Genomic DNA, 19520 nt, shown 5'->3' with positions numbered 1-19520 from the left:
AAAAAACATGGTTTTCATTGGAGTGGGTCTTTAAGGTGAACAAACAGTCCTCAGCAAATTTACTGCATGGTGTGTATGTTTTTCTTTTAAATAAATAACATCTAAACCTGATGTTGCTGGCATCAACATGGCAGTTGGATTGTTAATAGAGTCAAACCAGTTTTTCAAAAATCTTCTTCCTCATTGCACAAAGAGCCGACATTTGTGTGTTCATATCGTTAATCTACTTTTACATTCCTTTCATCATTTAAAAAAAAGAAAAGACATTTAAAACTGTATATGTGTATATATATGTATGTACATATATAGCCAGCCAACACGAGCACACTCACTTTCTGCTCCATGTCATTGTTGACATGACAAAACACACTGACACACAATAAACGCATGCTTTTTCCATGCATGATATTCTTGGAAAAAGAAAACAAAGCTTTACTGTATTTTTTTTTTCAATTGTTCATCACTAGCTTTAATACTTATTGAAAAATATTGTATAAAAAAGTGTTGTCCTTTTTTTTTTAATTGAATGCTGTACGCTTCCATAAAAAAATTATATCAAACATTATTTTAAAAAATATCTTAAAAAACAGACTGTGAGGCACAAAGTTGACCACATCTATGCCCATCCAGCATATCATCCACGAACTCTGCTATTATATATTATAAAGTCTGACATAAAACTATATTTTCAATTCTTTCTTAGTATTTTCTTTTGTGAGACAGTAATAATTAACTAAAACTAAATAAATAAAATGTTTTGCTTGGCAAAACAAAAATTATTTTTCCATAAAAAGGCTTGGCTAGTAGACTGCAGATTTGGCTGGTAAACTTTGACTTTTACCGTCCGGCTAGTAACCAAAAAAGTTACATTTGAGCAGAGTTTGATGATGGGGCTAAATCCTCTGAGTCTTTTAAAAATCATTGGCGCGGTCATAAATGCAGATGGCGGTCATCCATATCAAGTGCCACTGGCCAGCTGGAGCAATGTTTCCTGCGCAATTGCGCATTGATCGCACATTTTCACATGTGCACACAAAACAAAATGACATACTACTTACATACACAATTATTCAATTACTGTCCAATTTCTAAAACTCTGACGGTGGCAGTGGGATGGCAGCACAGGGGGAGTGGCAGTCTCAAATCAGCCGATCATCAGACGATTTTGGGGACGTTGGAGACCCTCCCATAAGTACTTTATTGCATTGCTGCCTTCCTGCCACCACATGACCTTCACGTTTGCTCGAGCAGCCACTGCCCAATGTCAAAAAAATCCTCCGGTTGCCACTTCATTTAAACATTTTCTTAAAACCTCAGCTCGGCTGCCATGGCCTGATTTTGCTATAGATAGATAGATAGATAGAGGCAGGTAAAACAATTTAACTTGTCTTTTAAGCTTTTATTACAGAAAGTTTCAAAACTACAGTTAATTTGAATTACACTGTTTAAATAGCATATTAACATAACAAATAGATTAACATTTTTATCCACTTAAAAAAACTTTGAAAAGTCACACAGATAGAAAAAAAGACATTTCCAGTCCAAGTTTAAGGAAAAAACAAGCTGCAACTTAACAACAAATAAATTAAAAATGTACAGCGGGGAAAAGCAGAACTCAAATGAAAGTCATAAGAAAAACATAAAAATGAGATGCTCCTCTCTAAAGAATTTTATTAAAAGTGTAAGAGGGTAAATCCATCAGAAAGTTTTTATGTCTGACGTTAATTTCAGGGTTAGTGCAAAATCTAAGTTCTCCACAAATCATTGAAGTCAGACAGAGTGCGCGTTAATAGTACCACAGCAAACCCCTCATAATGTCCCTATAGGGGGCGCTGAAACAGAGCAAAGGTGTGTCACAAGTGTGGGTGCAAGTACATGAGGGCCCCTGCTTTCTCCAACCTTTTTAGGATTTGGCCTTCAAGACCAAGGTCATGTGGAGACCTCTGAAAGAAAAAGAAAAAAGGATGTATGCTATTGCAAACCAACAGTCACATTTTGAAAGTTTCGGTCGACTTCCACACACCTTCATGGCTTGCATTGTATAGGTCTCAAAGTAATGTACAGGCTGCTTATGGTTCTGCTTTGGGGGATAACCAAATCCAGCGAGGTGGACCACATCGCAGTAATTGAGAGCCACATACACAGCAAGAAGCCCTGTGGAGGGACGAAAGTGGTGCTGCAAGAAACAGAGGACAGAAGGTTTGAGTGTTTGAAGGACATCTTTGTAAAGAATATATTTTATTACATCCAACGTTTACATCCAACCAAACCATAAACAAACCTAGCACTGTTTGAACTACAATTGTTTAAGAAAAAAATGGTTCCAATGTTATATAACAGGGGTCCTCAACTGGCGGACCGCGGTCCGGGTCCGGACCCCGAGACTCTTTTATCCGGACCGCCAAGCATTTTTAATTAAAAAAAGTACGATTTTTCATTCATCTTTACACGGCGATTTTTTGAACAGGCGCGCGCGAGGACAGCTACGTTCAGACCGGGGTCCTTCAACCAGCAAAAGCTCAAAGCGGTGTTCTAATGTTTACGTAGTTGGGACGTAAAGTTATCTGGAATGTGCGTGAACAATGGCTCTGTCTAAAATGAGAAAAGTGGACTGAAAATGGTGTCTTTTAAGATGAGTGGACCGAAGATTTCGCTTTTATTTACCAGCAGTGAGTTTTACGAGGCCGGTTTGTATTATAAGCAGGGAATCTGCTGGTTCACATACTCTGTGTCTTGCATGCCTTGTAAGTGACATATAGACAGATACCGCTCCATTTAGCTATTTGATGGTAGCCACTCCCTCACTAGTTTGGGACATCGAGCTTATGAACACATTTTTGGACAGGCGTCAAGCAGAGCAGCGAGTTTGAATCGTGTTTGGTGTGAATACAGCTTTATGACCATACGAGGAGACAGCTAAAAACAGCCCATTATCTGGCCTACCTTTGATGGAAATTTGATGCGAAGCATTTGTTTTGAAGTCTGATACATGAAGCCTGGGTCCAAAACTCTCACTTTACTGCTGTCCACTTGCCAGATTAGGGGAGGGGGGTGTGTAAAATCTCTTCTGACCTTGAAGGACAACAAGGGAATAAAAACATTTCTTAAAAACGAAAAATAGCTAAATAAAGTGTGTAAGTGATTGCTTGAATGAATTTGTTCTCTATTAGTTTCTAAATTTGTTCCATAATCATCAATGACTCTCCTTTATGCCTCTTTTTTAACCACATTATTTTACCAACATAATGTTGCTCATCTTAACTTGTCCAAACCATCTTAATTTGCCTTCTCTGCCTTATATCTAAAAAATCTGACACGATCTGTTCCTCTGATGGATTTGTTCTTTCGTATTCCCGTCCCAAAAACCTCAACATTTTCAGCTCTGCAGCCTCCAGCTTTGCCTGTGTCATGAATCAGTCCCCTGTCACCCCCTCTTACCTTCAGCAGGAACTATCTCCATACTTCACTTCCCATCAGCCCCTGCTGTCACTCCCAGGTGCCCACCAGCTGGTTCCCATCAGCACGATTTAGTTAGAGTATTGATCTCTGCTCAGTGCGAAGTCTTGTTTTTGCCTGCATCACTGAGCGTTCTCATCCTGGCTGGATTTTTTGTTTCATCTGACCCTGATTGTTTGCTGCCTGCCCTGACCCTTGCCTGGTCCCTGACCACTCTGGTTGTTCTCTGATGCCCTCATGCTCGTGCTTGACCCCTGGCTGCCTGAACCTGATTTATCTTTAGGGACTTTTAGCTGTGCTTCACACCCGTTGTCCTGTCTGTGCCAAATAAACCTGCTGTACTTAAACCTACTGCCTGTTTGTGACAGCCTGGTGTTTCTTTCTCAGGGTCACGATCTCTATCCAACAAATCACTGCGGTCTTCTACACCTTTTCTTTCTTGCAGTCATTTTTTGTCACACATCACATCTAGACCTACCTCCACACATTCCAAAATCTGCTTCAACTCCTCTCTTATGACCAAGATACACAGCCATTACATACATTTTTCACATTTCCCACAAATTAAATTTTGTTTTTTTCTTGATAAATGAGTAATATATGTTATTCACAAGTGTTTCCTGCATTCGTCATCATTTTTATGCAAAATCCTATCCTGTACCCTCTTCTCATCGTAGAGTATCTCTTTGAGCCAGCGAAGATCCGGTGGTTTAAATGGCACCAAGACCATCAGAGTGTCCACATCATTTTGCAACAGTGGGTTGGTGGAGGTCGACTCGGGGTAGAATATCCTTAGGGTGGTCTTGTTCCCCACATCCTTCTCATAGCCCCTTATTGGACCATTATTTATCCTGGAATCAAAAAATTGTATCAATAAGATTTTGTAATTGTTAACCACTGATTGGAATTTAAACACAAAATTCATTACAAAATTTCACTTCAAAGTAAAGGTAGGCTATACTGGTCATTTGGGTATCTAAGCGATACCAAGTACTTCCAGGACTAGTATCGCCGATATCGATACCAATACTTTTTTCTTGAATTGCTTAAAACATTGTGTTTTGGAAAACTGCAATACCAGCACATGTACTGTGTGCTAGTTAACAAGGTAACATTTTTCAAAAAATATTCCACATCCATCCATTCATCCATCTTCCTCCGCTTCATCCGGGACCAGGTCGCGGGGGCAGCAGTCTAAGCAAAGATGCCCAGACTTCCCTCTCTCTGGCCACTTCCTCCAGCTCCTCTGGGGGGACCCCGAGGCGTTCCCAGGCCAGCCGAGAAACATAGTCTCTCCAGCGTGTCCTGGGTCTTCCCCGGGGCCTCCGCCCAGTGGGACATGCCCGGAACACCTCTCCAGGGAGGCGTCCTGGAGGCATCCGGACCAGATTTCCGAGCCACCTCAACTGGCTTCTCTCGATGCGGAGGAGAAGCGGCTCTACTCCAAGTTATCTTCGGGTGACTGAGTTCCTCACCCTATCTCTAAGGGAGCGCCCAGCCACCCTCCGGAGAAAACTCATTTCAGCCGCTTGAAGTCTGGATCTCGTTCTTTCGGTCACGGCACATAGCTCATGACCATAGGTGAGTACTGGGACGAAGATCGACCGGTAAATCGAGAGCTTTGCTTTCTGGCTCAGCTCTCTTTTCACCACAACGGACCAGTACAGCAACCGCAAAATGGCAGATGCCGCTCCAATCCGCCTGTCGATCTCACGCTCCGATCTTCCCTCACTTATGAACAACACCCCGAGATATTTAAACTCCTCCACCTGAGGCAGGAGCACTCCACCCACCGAGAGAGGGCAAACTACCTTTCTCCGGTCGAGAACCATGGCCTCAGATTTAGCGGTGCTGACCCTCATCCCAGCCACTTCACACTCGGCTGCAAACCGCTCGAATGCATGCTGGAGGTCCTGGCTTGATGGAGCCAACAGAACAACATCATCTGCAAAGAGCAGAGAGGAAATCCTGTGGTCCCCAAACCAGATCCCCTCCGACCCCTGGCTGCGCCAAGAAATTCTGTCCATAAAGACTATGAACAGAACCGGTGATAAAGGGCAGCCCTGCCAGAGTCCAAAATGTACCGGGAACAGGTCTGACTTAGTGCCGGCCAAGCGAACCAAGCTCCTGCTCCGGTCGTACAGAGACCGGACAGCCCTCAGTAAGGCTCGCCGGACCCCATACTCCCAGAGCACCCTCCACAGGACACCACGGGGAACGCGGTCGAACGCCTTCTCCAAATCCACAAAACACATATGGACTGGATGAGCAAACTCCCACGAATCCTCCAGCACACTGAAGAGGGTGTAGAGCTGGTCCACTGTTCCGCAACCAGGACGGAAACCACACTGTTGTTCTTGAATCTAGGTTCGACTATCGGATGGACTCTCCTCTCCAGTACCCTAGCATAGACTTTCCGAGGAAGGCTGAGGAGTGTGATTCCCCGGTAGTTGGAACACACCCTCCGGTCCCCCTTCTTGAAAAGGGGAACCACCACCCCAGTCTGCCACTGCAGTGGTACGGTTCCTGTCTGCCACCCAATGCCCCAGAGACGTGTCAGCCAAGACACTCCCACAGCATCCAGAGACTTGAGGTACTCAGGGCGAACCTCATCCACCCCAGGAGCCTTGCCACCGAGGAGCTCTTTGACTACCTCAGTGACCTCAGCTTGGCGAATGGACAGTTCCACCACAGGGTCCTCAGCCTCTGCTACCTCAACGGAAGGCCTGTCAGCAGGGTTGAGGAGATCCTCAAAGTATTCCTTCCACCGCCCGACAATGTCCCCAGTTGAGGTCAGTAGATCCCCACCTGCACCGAAAACGGTGCCTGCAGAAAACTGCTTTCCCCTCTTGAGGCGCCGGATGGTTTGCCAGAATCTCTTTGAGGCCAACCGATAGTCCTTCTCCATTGCCTCACCAAACGCCTCCCAGGACCGAGTTTTTGCCTCCAAAACAGACCGGGCCGCAGCTCGATTAGACTGCCGGTACCCATCAGCTGCCTCTGGAGTTCCACAAGCCAACCAGGCCTGATAGGACTCCTTCTTCAGCTTGATGGCATCCCTTACTTCAGATGTCCACCACCGGGTTCGGGGGTTGCCGCCATGACAGGCACCAGAGACCCTGCGACCGTAGCTCCGGAAAGCAGCAGAGACAATAGAGGTGGAGAACATGGTCCACTCGGACTCAATGTCACCAACCTCCCTCGGTACTCGGTAATGGGTGACGAGCCAGCCAAAAAGCGGTTCACAACCCCTTTATGAACATTGAGACCAGAGATCCTGCTACTTCGCCCGGATTGGCGTCATCGGGGCCCCACCCTGGAGCCAGGCCTGGGGTTGGGGATCGGAGCCGAGCGCCTGGTGGCCGGGGCTTCTCCCACGGGCCCCGGTCGGGTCCAAACCCGAAAAAGCGACTTGGGATCACTCCCCAGTGGGCCCACCACCTGCAGGAGAGCTCTGAAGGGGCCGGTGCATTGTGGTTTGGGCGGCGGTCGAAGGGGAGTGCCCCGGGCATGGAATTTGCCTCTTGGTACATGGAATAGTCTACAATGACTGACATTTTTTGAAAATGAGTATAATTTCAATTAGTAATATCTGTACTTGGAAACAATTTGTAAAATAAAACAAAAATAAAGTGAGAATTAAACATTTGCTGTCAAAACCAGGGAGGCTTACCTAATGATTACATCATGCTTGTTAATGATGCTTCCCAAGGAACTGTTTTTGATGGCAAAGCTATTACCCACTACTACACATGTTTTGCACTTAAGGCTGAGGAGAAGAATAAAAAAGAGGTTAACATATTTTGGTTTTCAAGTTTCTGTTGAGATAAATTATTTAAAAGAACAGCACAAGATATATTTTTTCAGGCTGTAAACAAGACACATTTAAATAGTCTTTTCAGAAAAGTCATCTTTATTACATCAAACAAGTATTTTAAAGCAGGCGCAACTTCCCAAATGCTGCTAATGTTATAACTCACTTTTCTATGTGTGCTGGCATTTCATAACTTGCAGTTGCAGCAAGAACTTTAAGTAGAAACATCTCTGAAAATGCAACAAATAAAACAAGTCAAACCAATACTCTCTTTAAATCCTCATTTCACACAGGAAGTTTCATGGTGTTTTATCTTTTTGGGGGTTTATCTAAATATCAGTGTGTGCTAAAATGTTAGACCCAATTTGGTCAAGCAAAACTGCTCTATAAAGACCAAAATTTGAGATGAATTAAAGAGATCGACATACCACTTCCTTTAAGGCCAAATGGTAAACTCAGCTGGGACACATACCGCTTCCAGAAAAAATCCTCCAGTTTCATAAAAAGCTTTGTGTTTCTGGGAGTTCTAGACGACAAAAAATTGCATCAAGATAGCAACAAACTGTAAAGCTTTGGTGAATGAACATATTAATTTCAATGAGAGGAATAAAGATGATACCAAAAAAAATGGAGAACAGCTGGGGAAAGGAACAACAGTTGTAGGCAAACATTGTGTGCTATGTATGTCGTAGTAATCTTTTTTCAGTTTTTTTTTAAATAGGGGTTTAGTTTATTTGTTTAATACATGCTGAAGTTCACTCTCCTAGCAAAGCCATTAAAACAATAGTGGAAAAGTAACACAAATGGAATTAAGTTAAAGAAATGCTTATAATTGTATTCTATCTTATAGACAAGTTTAAATATTTGTTTATGTCTGTTGACAAAAAAATACATTCTCATTAACCATTCTTTTAGGCTATGAATACTTCAAACAGTAGAAGAAGAAATATGCAGAAGAAGAACATTTTATAATGCAGTCTGTTCCTTTTATATGTAGCGTTCCACCCTTGGAAACAACTGTGATAACCTGTGTTGACCATTTGGTCACCCAACCTTTATTTGGAGTGCATCTTCTCAAGATAACAGAGTTCCTCTCCCAGCAGAGGGGCAATATAGTTGTCTACGACCTCTATTTTCCACTCGGATGTTAAGTCATTAAACTCTTGATAACCTGGTTAGAACCCTGGCTATTTCGCATTCCAAACTCTGGTTAATTTCAACCTGTCACCTTCAAAGGATCTTTTGGTTCCAGCAGGTCGACCCCTGTGGAGTCTGCAAGAATTCCTGACAGACACTCAAAGTCCTTTGTGTGAAATACGTGACCATTCATAACTTTTCTCATGTTTTAAAAGACAGGACTTTAGGTAATGTGATCTAACATGTAAAACATCTCTTTACAGCTCCAGAAGAAATGCTCTATTATCACATGTGTGTAATCAAACCTTTATTCCTAACAGAAGAAGATTCACAACTACTTTGAGGTTAAAATCCATGATCATGTGTAACAGTCAAAGCTTGGAGAATTGCTTTTCTGTGTTTATGTGGACTTTGGGAAGCGTTTTATTTTGCCACATTTAGGATTCATACACACATATAGGGTTGTCCAGACTTTGTTTGATAGAAACTCGCCTTCTTGTTAATTCAGCATTAAGGATAAACACATCCAGAGACCAGAATAAAGTTACGCCCCTGATATTTGCATAGCCAGAGCTCATTGGGACATGCAAATTACCTCCAATCGTAAAACACCTCAAATCCCCACGGACTGGGTGATTCATGCACTGCCTCTCATATTCAAAACCCTGGCGCGCAAGCCAGAGCCGGCTGGAGCCAAGAACCAGAATTCAGGAAACAGAAACATCACACAAGAGGAGGAGGGATTAAACACGATTTCCAAGATTTCCATTTTTGGTAGTTTTCTAGAAGAAACCAAACCCTCTTTACATCTAAGTTCTTCCAGTCTTAAGATCACGTTTTTTTTGCGCGCTTTCTTCCTTTTTAACATTTTTGTCTCCAGTTTATTTCATAGACTGATTCCAACATTTTTACAATTTTTGATGCTTTTATTTTTAAACTGATTTTTAATGCTAGACCAATTCAATAAGTTTCATTGTCTGGCCAGGTTTGGGACTTTTACTTTTTGGTCACAAAACGAAATAGCCACACCCCAGAAGCTAAATGACTGAAAGGAGCAGAACCAGCAAAACCCGCAGGTTTCTGGTGAGAAACCTCCTTCACCTGGCTGCAGATATCGCCTCCGCGGCCTTCCTGCACCATCCAGCCAGTAATGGGATTAACCACCCTACCTGGAAGGATCGAACAGACCCAGATCTCCAGACCGCTTGGTGAGAAGTCGAACATCTTTGCCCCGTTTTGAATTCCTCCTTTTAAGAATAGCTTATTCTCAGCTCAGAATGACACATATTTTCATCCACAACACACACTTAATGAAGCCACACACTTAGCATTCCTCACCTCAATATTTTATCCTTCTTTCCTTCTCATTTATCCATTTCTAGTTATTAGTTGAAAGCTATATCCTATGTTCCACATATGTTGATTGTATTTCTGCTTGTTTAACCTCATGTTATTCAATAAATATTCAAAGGACGTCGTTGTTCGGATATCATTATTTCTTATTTGTGGTAAAGTCAATTTAAAGGGAACGAACGACCTAAAGTTGAGAGACTGATTAATTGATTATTACTTTATTGATTAGAGGTAGCGGCTGATCATTAATAAGTAATATTTTCCTTCATTACGAAGGTGGTGCCCCGAGGATATTTTTTATTAAATTTCAGTTTAATAAAATTTATATTTTTCAACCAACTTTGGGATTGAATACTTCATATTCACCCCTTTCACACTACATATATAAGGACAAAACAACAGCAACAACAATAAGACCACATTTTTTCACATTCCAATCCCTCCCTAACCCGTGTTGGTCTCTTGCTTTCTGTATTTTTCTTGATTTGTTTTAGTTATCTAATATTCTGCCTTTAAATACTTTTTAATGTAATTTTGTGAAAGACTTTCTTAGCTAAGTTAGTTTAGCTAATTGCACAACTTTACTCAATAAACTGATATATTTTCTTCTGTTACAGTGTTGTTCCAAATCAAAGAAAATATTCATTGAATCAAAAAAGGCAGAATTTTTAATCTAGCTCTTAAAATGTTATTGCAAAAAACACTACTTTTACTGTCATATTCCATTGAAGAAACAAATGTGTTTTTTTCTTGATATGTTTATGTATTAAAAATGCAGCAACAATAAGAAAAGTTGGCTAAATCTTTTTTTTTATAAGGTTTACATTTTTTACAAAAATACAAAAATTATATATATATATATTTATATATGCATGGTTTATAAACAGCAACGGTGACAAACTCAATCACACAGGGGGCCAAAATCCAAAATATAATAAGTCGCAGGCTTAACAGGACAAACATTTTTTGAAATTATTTGTAAAAAAATTCATAAAGTCTTTTAACTTTAAAAACGTAACTTTTTTTAACATTAATATGAATAAAAACAGAGAAGATTAAAATTCCTGATTCAATCAACTTAATTCTTGCATAACTTTAAATATTTTGCTCTCCATGATAATATATTGTATCAAAATTATATAAGTTAGAAATAAAGGAAATGTAAAAAAAAAAAAAAAAAAACTTCAAACTTCATTAATTGTAAGTCATTTTTTATACAAAAAAGTTACCTCATAAATATCCCAAAAGGTTTTCCTGTCCATGAAATGTCACAATTATACAAGTTAACAACAGGCCATTAACAATAATAATATGTAATTACCCAGTGGGCCAGATCCGGCCCCTGGGCCTTGGCTTTGGCACTTAAACAGCATATACATACATACATACACACACCCACACACATATACAATATATATAAATGTATCAATATATAAATATCAGTTATCTGGATTGTTTTTTAAAATGTGAACATGTACAGGCAAACTTGACATTTCAAGGTATTACTTCATCTTTAGATGTTATATTGGAGGTAAAACCTTAGTCACAGCTGCCCTTACTGGTTAACACAAGGTGCCTGCGGGTGAAAAATTATCAAACCTGTATTGCTCATGCATGGGGCCCACATGAAATAGCGGGGTTGAAGAACGCGTCGAACAAAAATGTTCAACTTTGACAGCAGGTTGTAGCAAAGACTGACACAACCCGCAAGGACAAGTGTCCGTGAAGTAAGACAGGATAGGCGTGTTTATGGATTTTTTTCCGACCCACCAAATCCTGTGGACCGTGCAAGCGGCCCTGAGTGCAGTTCACATGATCAGTACTGGCGTTTTGCCTGACTGTTAGAAATTAGTCAATCAGAAACCAATGTGTCTGGGCATCCTACAGGCGTCCTTAAGGCACTATCGTACACGAGCACAACCCATGCGTGCAGCAGCTGCGGGATCAGTAAGAGACCAGTAAGCACACCTTCTAACGACTAGAATGTGGTGTGTCATACTTGCTCATGACTTTTCTTATTCTTGCAAATACATCATGACACATTTTTCAATTGTTTGTTCCAGTTTCTTGACGTCCCTTGAGAAGGCTGTATGAGTTTTGAGGGAATCATCTGAATCATTTCAACTCAGGATAAGTCCTGGATAAGTCAGGATAAGGTTTTTGATCTGTTGATAATTTAACGAGTAATCTCAGTAATTGCATAAATTACCATTTTTCGTAACCCCCCCCCCCACACACACACACACACACACACACACCCACACAAATATAATTTCACTCACACAAAAAGAAACACTGTACGTGCCTGTAATATGTTAGAATAAGTATTTACTTGATTTTAGTTCTCAAGAATTAAATAATAATCACAGATTTTTTTTGGCATAATAAAACTATCTAAAGCTGGTACACCAATCCCCAACCTTTGCATTGGAGTTTCTGAAACCAGAAACTCAGAGTTAAAAAGCTGTATATTGTCATATAAATTGCACCTAGTAAAAAACTGATTAGTAGTGATTAATTACAAGACAAAAGTTTGATTAATCTTAATATTTTTTAAAAATCTATTAACAGCAAGTTAAAATGTTTTACCAGAAGCTTTTGAATTGAGCTTCAAAGTAGCCTATAAAAAATGTAAAATTTTGCCCTTTTTTAAATTAGATGATCTTATAATAGTAAAATCAACTCATTTTTAATCTTTCCTTATATTACACTACATTATGAGGCCGTATATGTTTTATTAATTCTTCAAAAATGCATATATGAGATGACTGAGTAAAATGAGGAATAAATCTATTGTCAGAACTGTTTATTATTAGATTAAATTTGAAGCACATGTTCTTGTCTTCTGCGGCACAGCAGTTCCTATAGCTTCTGTTCAAAGGGGAAGTTCTTACATTGCAAAACTGCATTATGATTTTGGTATATTGAACTAGTACATTGTAATAGAATTCAATTGTTCTTGACCTTCAGGGTCAAACACTGCTTAATAAGTTTCTACATTAAGATTTTTTTTTAAATTGTTCAACAATTTTTAGTGTTATTGTAGCATTTACAGCCTCAGGAAAAAAATATGAGCTGTTGTAACATGACACATCTTATTAAAAGAAAAGCAAGTTGATATAGATAACACTGACTGAACCACAGTCATCATGCTTGTCATGATGACAGTTCATTTACACGATGTCTTTCTTTAAGGAACAAATATTCACCAGCATATTTCTCTTACCCTGTGTTTATATTTCTTTCAGATCAAACCAGTTTTTCAAACGTGCTTTTTCTCAGAACACAGGAGCGTTCAAGTAAATTGTGTCCTTGACGGTGCTCAAATTGTTAGTTTCCTTTCACATTCTTTCAGCTAAAAAAGGCCGACAAATAGTGACTCACGAAAAGTTCAGGTTCTTCCATTGCTTGTTTTTCTCCCAGGCATTGCAGCGGGACTCATTAACCAGCGGATGTGGGCTGTCCTTAGCTGAGCTGCTAACAAAGAAACAGAAAACACCATCAAATATTAATAACAGCGTCAGAATGGAACAAAAAATAAAAACTTTTTTTGTAAATGTGTGTATTTACCTTTCAAGAAATGCAAAGAAAGAGTTACATGTGAGAACGGCGATGATGAAAAGGAAACCAATTTGGAGGAAGGTAAGAAAATGACCTGAAAACAGTTTGAGATAAAGAAAAATATAAAATGTTAGTTTTGGAACTTTTCTGCTCTTGATGAAAAGTAGTACATTTTGTAAGACTCTCATAAATGTAATTCATTATAGAAGCAGCTCAAGTAGTTGTTGAGAACACTGAAAAATGTATTTTAGTATAAAACGGTTTATTACTGATTAAAATGTGTCTGGAAATTAAGTATATTTTCTTTTTTTTTCTTAATAGTGTTTACTACAGCATAAAGCAGTCAAAAAACAAAATGTCATTCATATAAAAAAAGAAAATACAAGTCCTTTTTTTAAGTTACAAAAGCAATTAATTAAAATAAAGCCCATCTTACAATGACATTTGTTTTTTGTTTTTTTCCTTTAGCACTACCGAATAAATGCACAGGTGACTGGCTTAATACATGAATAAAAAAAAAAAAGTGTTGTCAATATTCCCTCAGATAAAATTTAACAAAATCAGACAAGCAAATTAAATTTGTACCATAAAAATTACAATTTAAAAAATCCTAATCACAACAGTTAAAAAAGAAAAGAATCAATATAAGTGTCTCACGAAATGTTGGGATCCAGGTCATCTTCGCTTTTTGTTTGAATTCTGTTTAAAAGTTGTTAAGTTCTGGCAGCAAATTATCTGAGTTTTGAGTTCAAGTCATGAATGCTTTTGACACACCTACAGACCTGCAGGCAAAGCCTTCACAAGCATGTGTGCATCAGGAGGTAAAAATTCTGTCAAACTTGTCTGAAGATGGCAAAAAAATGACATTTTTGTAAGCTTCACTTTTGCATCGAAAGGTTTTAGGGAAAACCAGGTATGTTTCCTGCTGTAGCCTCTGTTTTTAAAGTTAGGGTTTGCACACAGATATGGATATTTAAATATATTTTTTAATATGTATTTATTTTATCAAGGTAAATTTTTATTAAATAAAAAAAATATATGATTTTTTTCCTCAATATGTTTTCAAGATTTCTTTTGTTCTGAAAGCTTACAGATCATTTGAAACCAGAGTGTTGAGATGTTGGTGGAGATTCATTCCCTTCTAACTGAACGCTGTTGCTGCACATGAAACAGAGGTGAGCATCAGCACTTCTGTCAGCTGTCTTCTTTCAGACGTCTGGAAGAGGTTCACAAACCAAGATTAAATTGATTCTTTAAGCCTCTCTTAATTTTGCACGGCACAAATAAAGAACGCTTTGTTTTACTCACCTGCATTGTTTCTGTTTCCTCCTCCAACCAACATACCAGTCTTTGATGGATGTCAGTAAAAAGCCTCTGCGCCGCTCTCTGACGTGCTGATTCGTGCAGCGAGGCGGTTAAGAAAAGCATGCATGACAGTGTTTCCCTGAGGGCCACGGCTGGGAGAGTTTGCGTACATTTTGTATGGTTAAACAGGTGCATCTACGCTGTTTGGAGTTTCGAGTTTTTAGAATTTAGAAACTTAGCGTTTTAATTTTTTAAGATGAAAAATGTTTAGAACTACACAGGTTGCAAAGCTGCTTAGTGGTTAACATTCTCGCCTCACAGTGAGAAAGTCCTATTTGAAATATCAGTGGCGTCCTTCAATGTGTAACCCCACCTTTGACAACAGCACCTCGGACAGGCCGCTCAGCCCCATGACCGCAAAAGGGATTCAGCAGATGGACCTTTTTAGAATGGGAACAGTTTTTGTTTTAACTGATTGTGTTTACTTATATAATGTATCATTTCTATCAAGTAAATTTGAATCAACATTTACATCCGCTGAGAATTTTCAATTTAAACTTTATGATAATTATTTAAATAAAAAAGTTTTCTTTTCCCGTCAAAGCTCCGTTCAGAACCATTTAAAAACTACACTTAGCAATGTTGGAAATGAACAGCACTTTAGAACCTTATAGGTTAAGACACATTCATTTTACTTTTTCTTAAACTATAAAAAACATTGTGGAAATCAGACAAGGCTGACTGTTACCTTTTAAAAACAAATGTTTCTTAATTTACCCCAAAGAAAATCCCTATGAATCGGATTACATTTTTATCATCATAATTCCACAAAGTAATTTTGGCCAAAATGTTCGCAACAAAACAGGCAAAAACCTAAAGAAGATTTAGTATAAAGCTTGACAATAAGATGCATTGATGGTGCTGCCATCTACAGTTGACGTCAAAAGCAGTCACCCTTCTGGAGGCCCATTTATTTGATAAAATACATATAAATATATTATACATTTATATAATATAATTGCTAGTGTGAAACCCAAGGGGATTTATAAATAGAATTAAACTGAACTGAAACAATTATCTGTTAATGTATTGACGTGTTTGAAGTTTGTTTTTCTCTTTGCAATGCAGGAACAAGAAGTTTTTATTTTGCTTCCTGCATGGCATGCCCACACAAACCTGTCTTTAAATAACAGTCATTAAAAGTCATTGGAACTTGAACATGTGCTCAAAGTCGCTTGTTTGTTAGAAGGGAGCAGCAGAGCATGCAGGCCAGAGTTCCCTGAGGGCCCATGACAGCCGGGCCTGGGAAACGTTGCTCAAGTTTGAGGCAGTTGTGCTGTTTGCGGCTTTCACTTTTACAAAAAAACAATAAATCAAATGAATCCGAAAGTGTAAGGTTTGGCGTTTACATTTTTACTGAGTCACTCTCAAGAAAAAAAGTTTTTTGAATCAAACAAGGAAGAGTTTTAGAAAAAACCTTTGCAAAAAGTAGCCCACAGAATTTTTATTTAATTAAGTATACTTTAGTTTTTAGCATAGGAAATTTGTGTTGTGTAGGAATCATACGAAATACTTCTTCAGACTAAAATGTAACATTTTACGTTTATAACATCTATATTCAGTAAAGTAAACTTTAAGTATTGCCTTACTTTTATGGGCTAAGTACACTTGTAGTATATCTAAACATTTGCTACTTGAATTGAGAATACATAGAGATTTCAGAGATATCTTTCATGAGTCAATTACAAGTTATTTAATTAATTAAATTATGAGTTTAACTTAAAATGATAACTTATCTCAGCACAAGTAATTTTATAAACATTTAAAACAAAAGCAACAAGAAACACTGTGGTGCTCTTGTGTGCTTTTTGTGTGGCTTAATGCAAATACTGTAACATTTTCCAAAATGTCTCTAACAACCATAAATTTCTCACGAACAAGTCTGACAAAGCGGGAGTTTTTCTAATCATTTATCATTTCCAAAAAACCGGTTCTTGGACATAACTGCTGTCTGCGAGAGCGTCACGCTAGCGCCCCTCACATGATGAGAAGCAAAAGTACCAAAAGTCTTTAAAAGACTCAGAAAAATAATCATTTTCTACACCTTTTCTAACTTTTTCTTGTGTTCTTTTTTACACCATCCATTATCAGGGTGTTCAGGCCTCGAGGGCCGACGTCTTGCTAGTTTTCCAGAAATCCTGCCTTATCTGTTGCTGATTACCTGGATCAGGTGTTTGCCCAATAAGGAGCTTTTTTTTTAAATTTATAGTTCTTTGTTTTAAACACAAAATGAAAATAAACATAAGAATTTGAAAATAAAAATATAAGAGTTTAAAAGTACAAAAATACAAAATAAACATAATAATTGAAAAATACAAAACATACAAATATACAAGTAAAGCAAACAATGTGCTTGAAAAGGAGTGGGTAGACGAAAGTTCTTGTGTGGTCCCACCCCTTTCTACAACGTTTTTTTGTTACCTTGTCTATTTATGTTTTTTTTTTTTGTTTGTTTGTTTGTTTTTTAAACACTTCAAATTTCTTTTGATTGAAACGTATGTACAATGACATTTGTGTCATAATGATCATGTCATTCATTCAGAAGTGACAGTTTGTATGTTTTTTTAAATAGATGTAAACTTCTGCTTTGTTCTAAACCTTCGTTCAACCCATTATATAAATCCACCCCACAAATTGATTTGGCACATTTTCTTTTTTGTTGTACGAGCACATTGTTTTTTTGAAATTAAGCTGTTTTCTAAAATCATAACCTCCATCTCTGTCCTTGAACATCTGTTTTATGTTTAATGGAAGTAAGTTGTTTTTGGCTTTACACATGTTTTAAGTTTCACTAGTTCCCATAGTTTTAACAAACCAGACTTTAAAAACAGTGAGTTCGTATGAGTCCCGTAATCCACATCATGAACTATTCCAATAGCTTTTTTTTTTGTTAATATGTACAGAGATTGTAAATTTGCTTTGTAAGTATTTCCCGAAACTTCAACTCTGTACTGTAAATATGGTAATATTATTGATGAGTATATTAGTAAGCGTGCTTTGTAATTCAGTGTATGACGCGTTTTTCCCAACACTGCGATGCCTTTGGCAATTTTTGTTCTGACTTGCTTTATTTGTGGCTTCCAGCTTATTTTGTGGTCCATGATGACTCAGAGGAACTCGATTTCAGTTACTCTTTCTATCACGCGATTGTCTATAACAACTTTGATTTCTAAATCTGCAGGGATATGACAATTTCCAAAAATCCTGTATTTTGTTTTGTTGACATTGAGTGAGAGTTTATTTGTATCAAACCATTGTTTTAGTTTCCTTTATTCTGTGCTTACAGTTTTTACAACTCCTTTGAGATTTTTTCCTGTGCTCACTATACTTGTGTCATCAGCATATAAGATGTACTTAAATTTGCTTGATACAATATGAATGTCATTTATGTATAATATAAAAAGCTTTGGACCCAATATCGATCCTTGAGGAACTCCGGGAAGATGTCAAAAGTCAAGTATCTTCAGCCCGTGTCGCAGGAGGGCGGCATGAGTTAAAAGTACAAGCAAAAATACATCAACATTGAAGCACATTCATTTCACGAGACGAAAAGGTCCACAAACTGACTCCCACATGTCCAGCCTAGTGGCAGCCGTACGCGGTACTATTTTTACAAAATATTCGTTAAATTCCTTTGTCATGTCCTGGATATTGTTGCATATTGTTGCTTCAATGACAGCTCGGTTGGAAAACATGTAACACAGCGGCCCTCCAGGGCTGGAGTTCGGCACCTGTGCATTAGGTGATCCGTCACTTAAAGAAGAAAGATCAAACAAAAAAAGTTACAAGTAGACAATTTTGATCAATGTTCTGTTTTGATCATCATTTATCCTTTTTTTTTTTAGGAACAAAAATAAGTAGTTTTTTTTGTTTTGTTTTGTTTTGCTTGGTATGTCAGCTGTACTGTTTGTTTTAATGTGACCATAATTATCCTGTTAATTACTAGAGTATCTTTATTTTTATGGCATGGTAATATTAAGAAAAAAATAAAAAATAAAACAAAAAACACAAGCCTTCTGTTTATTTTAAAAAAAAAGTGAATCTTTAATTTTTTTAATTCTTTTTCAGTTTTATTGATGTCCAAGAAATAACATAAAAAAATCAGTTATATGCAGTAAACTGAATTTTAATGTGACCATAATTATCCTGGACTTTTTGGCAGTTTAAATCAATTGACATACTGAACTGAATTCAAACTAAACTAATAAAACCAATTTTGAAGTAAATGCCCTTTGATGCATTTCCCGCATGTATTTTAAATGCGTCCAGGGCTGGATTTTGTTGTTAAAGTTAAGCTTAACGATAAACTCCCATTAGCCGTCACGCAGCTATGTGTGTGAAAAATGTTTCTCCGAATTTGATCCATTCCCTGGAGGAGGGCTGAGCTGCAGAAAGGAACCATTTTCACTCTAAGCGTAACCGTAATCTTAATCTTCATCTTAATCCCCCTCTGGGTCCCTGCAGCCAAGAAAAAAGTTCAGCACTTGATGCACATTTTTCAAAAATGACATGCGAATAGACACTTTCTTCTGTATTTCTTTGATTAAGTTTTACTTTATAGTAGCAAAGCTGATCCTGGCCCTCAGGGCACATTTATTCACGTTTTATATTTATTTGTACTGATTGTCATGGGGTGTGTGCAGAGGCGGATGATGAGTTAAGTCGTGTGTCTTTAAGCGGAAGAGCTTTAAAAGCATGTGGTATAATGTGCCCTGAGGACAGCAATGCAACTCAATCTGTTGTGGAACAGGTCTGACTCCTTCTTCTTCTTCTTCTTTGCCAGACTAGGGTTCAAAGACTCTATGTCAAATTCATTGTTTGAATCCCCTATGAC

General features: G+C 38.2%; 1 protein-coding gene across 4 annotated transcripts; it reads right to left on the bottom strand.

Moving 5' to 3' along the window:
- Nucleotides 1-1398: 1398 nt before the first annotated feature.
- LOC112149054 (CMP-N-acetylneuraminate-beta-galactosamide-alpha-2,3-sialyltransferase 4) lies at nt 1399-14630 on the bottom strand. 4 transcript variants are annotated; one of them, XM_036215064.1, is made up of 10 exons: nt 14413-14630; nt 13331-13415; nt 13145-13234; nt 7699-7796; nt 7437-7500; nt 7130-7225; nt 4118-4307; nt 2944-3072; nt 2024-2176; nt 1399-1943 (listed from the first exon to the last, which is right to left on the bottom strand). In XM_036215064.1, the coding sequence occupies exons 1-10, from the start codon at nt 14417-14419 to the stop codon at nt 1854-1856; spliced, it is 1002 nt and encodes a 333-aa protein (XP_036070957.1). In that variant the 5' UTR covers nt 14420-14630; the 3' UTR covers nt 1399-1853. The 4 variants fall into 4 exon arrangements, with proteins under 4 accessions (XP_036070957.1, XP_024132270.1, XP_024132268.1 ...); XM_024276502.2 differs by having other exon boundaries at nt 13145-13237; nt 14413-14629; XM_024276500.2 differs by lacking the exon at nt 14413-14630 and adding an exon at nt 13979-14106 and having other exon boundaries at nt 13145-13237.
- Nucleotides 14631-19520: the final 4890 nt, after the last annotated feature.

This window comes from Oryzias melastigma, linkage group LG13 (assembly GCF_002922805.2).
Source record: "Oryzias melastigma strain HK-1 linkage group LG13, ASM292280v2, whole genome shotgun sequence".
Taxonomy (NCBI): Eukaryota; Metazoa; Chordata; class Actinopteri; order Beloniformes; family Adrianichthyidae; genus Oryzias; species Oryzias melastigma.
Note: the sequence above shows the minus strand (reverse complement) of the source record. Positions and strands in the feature narration are given on the sequence as shown.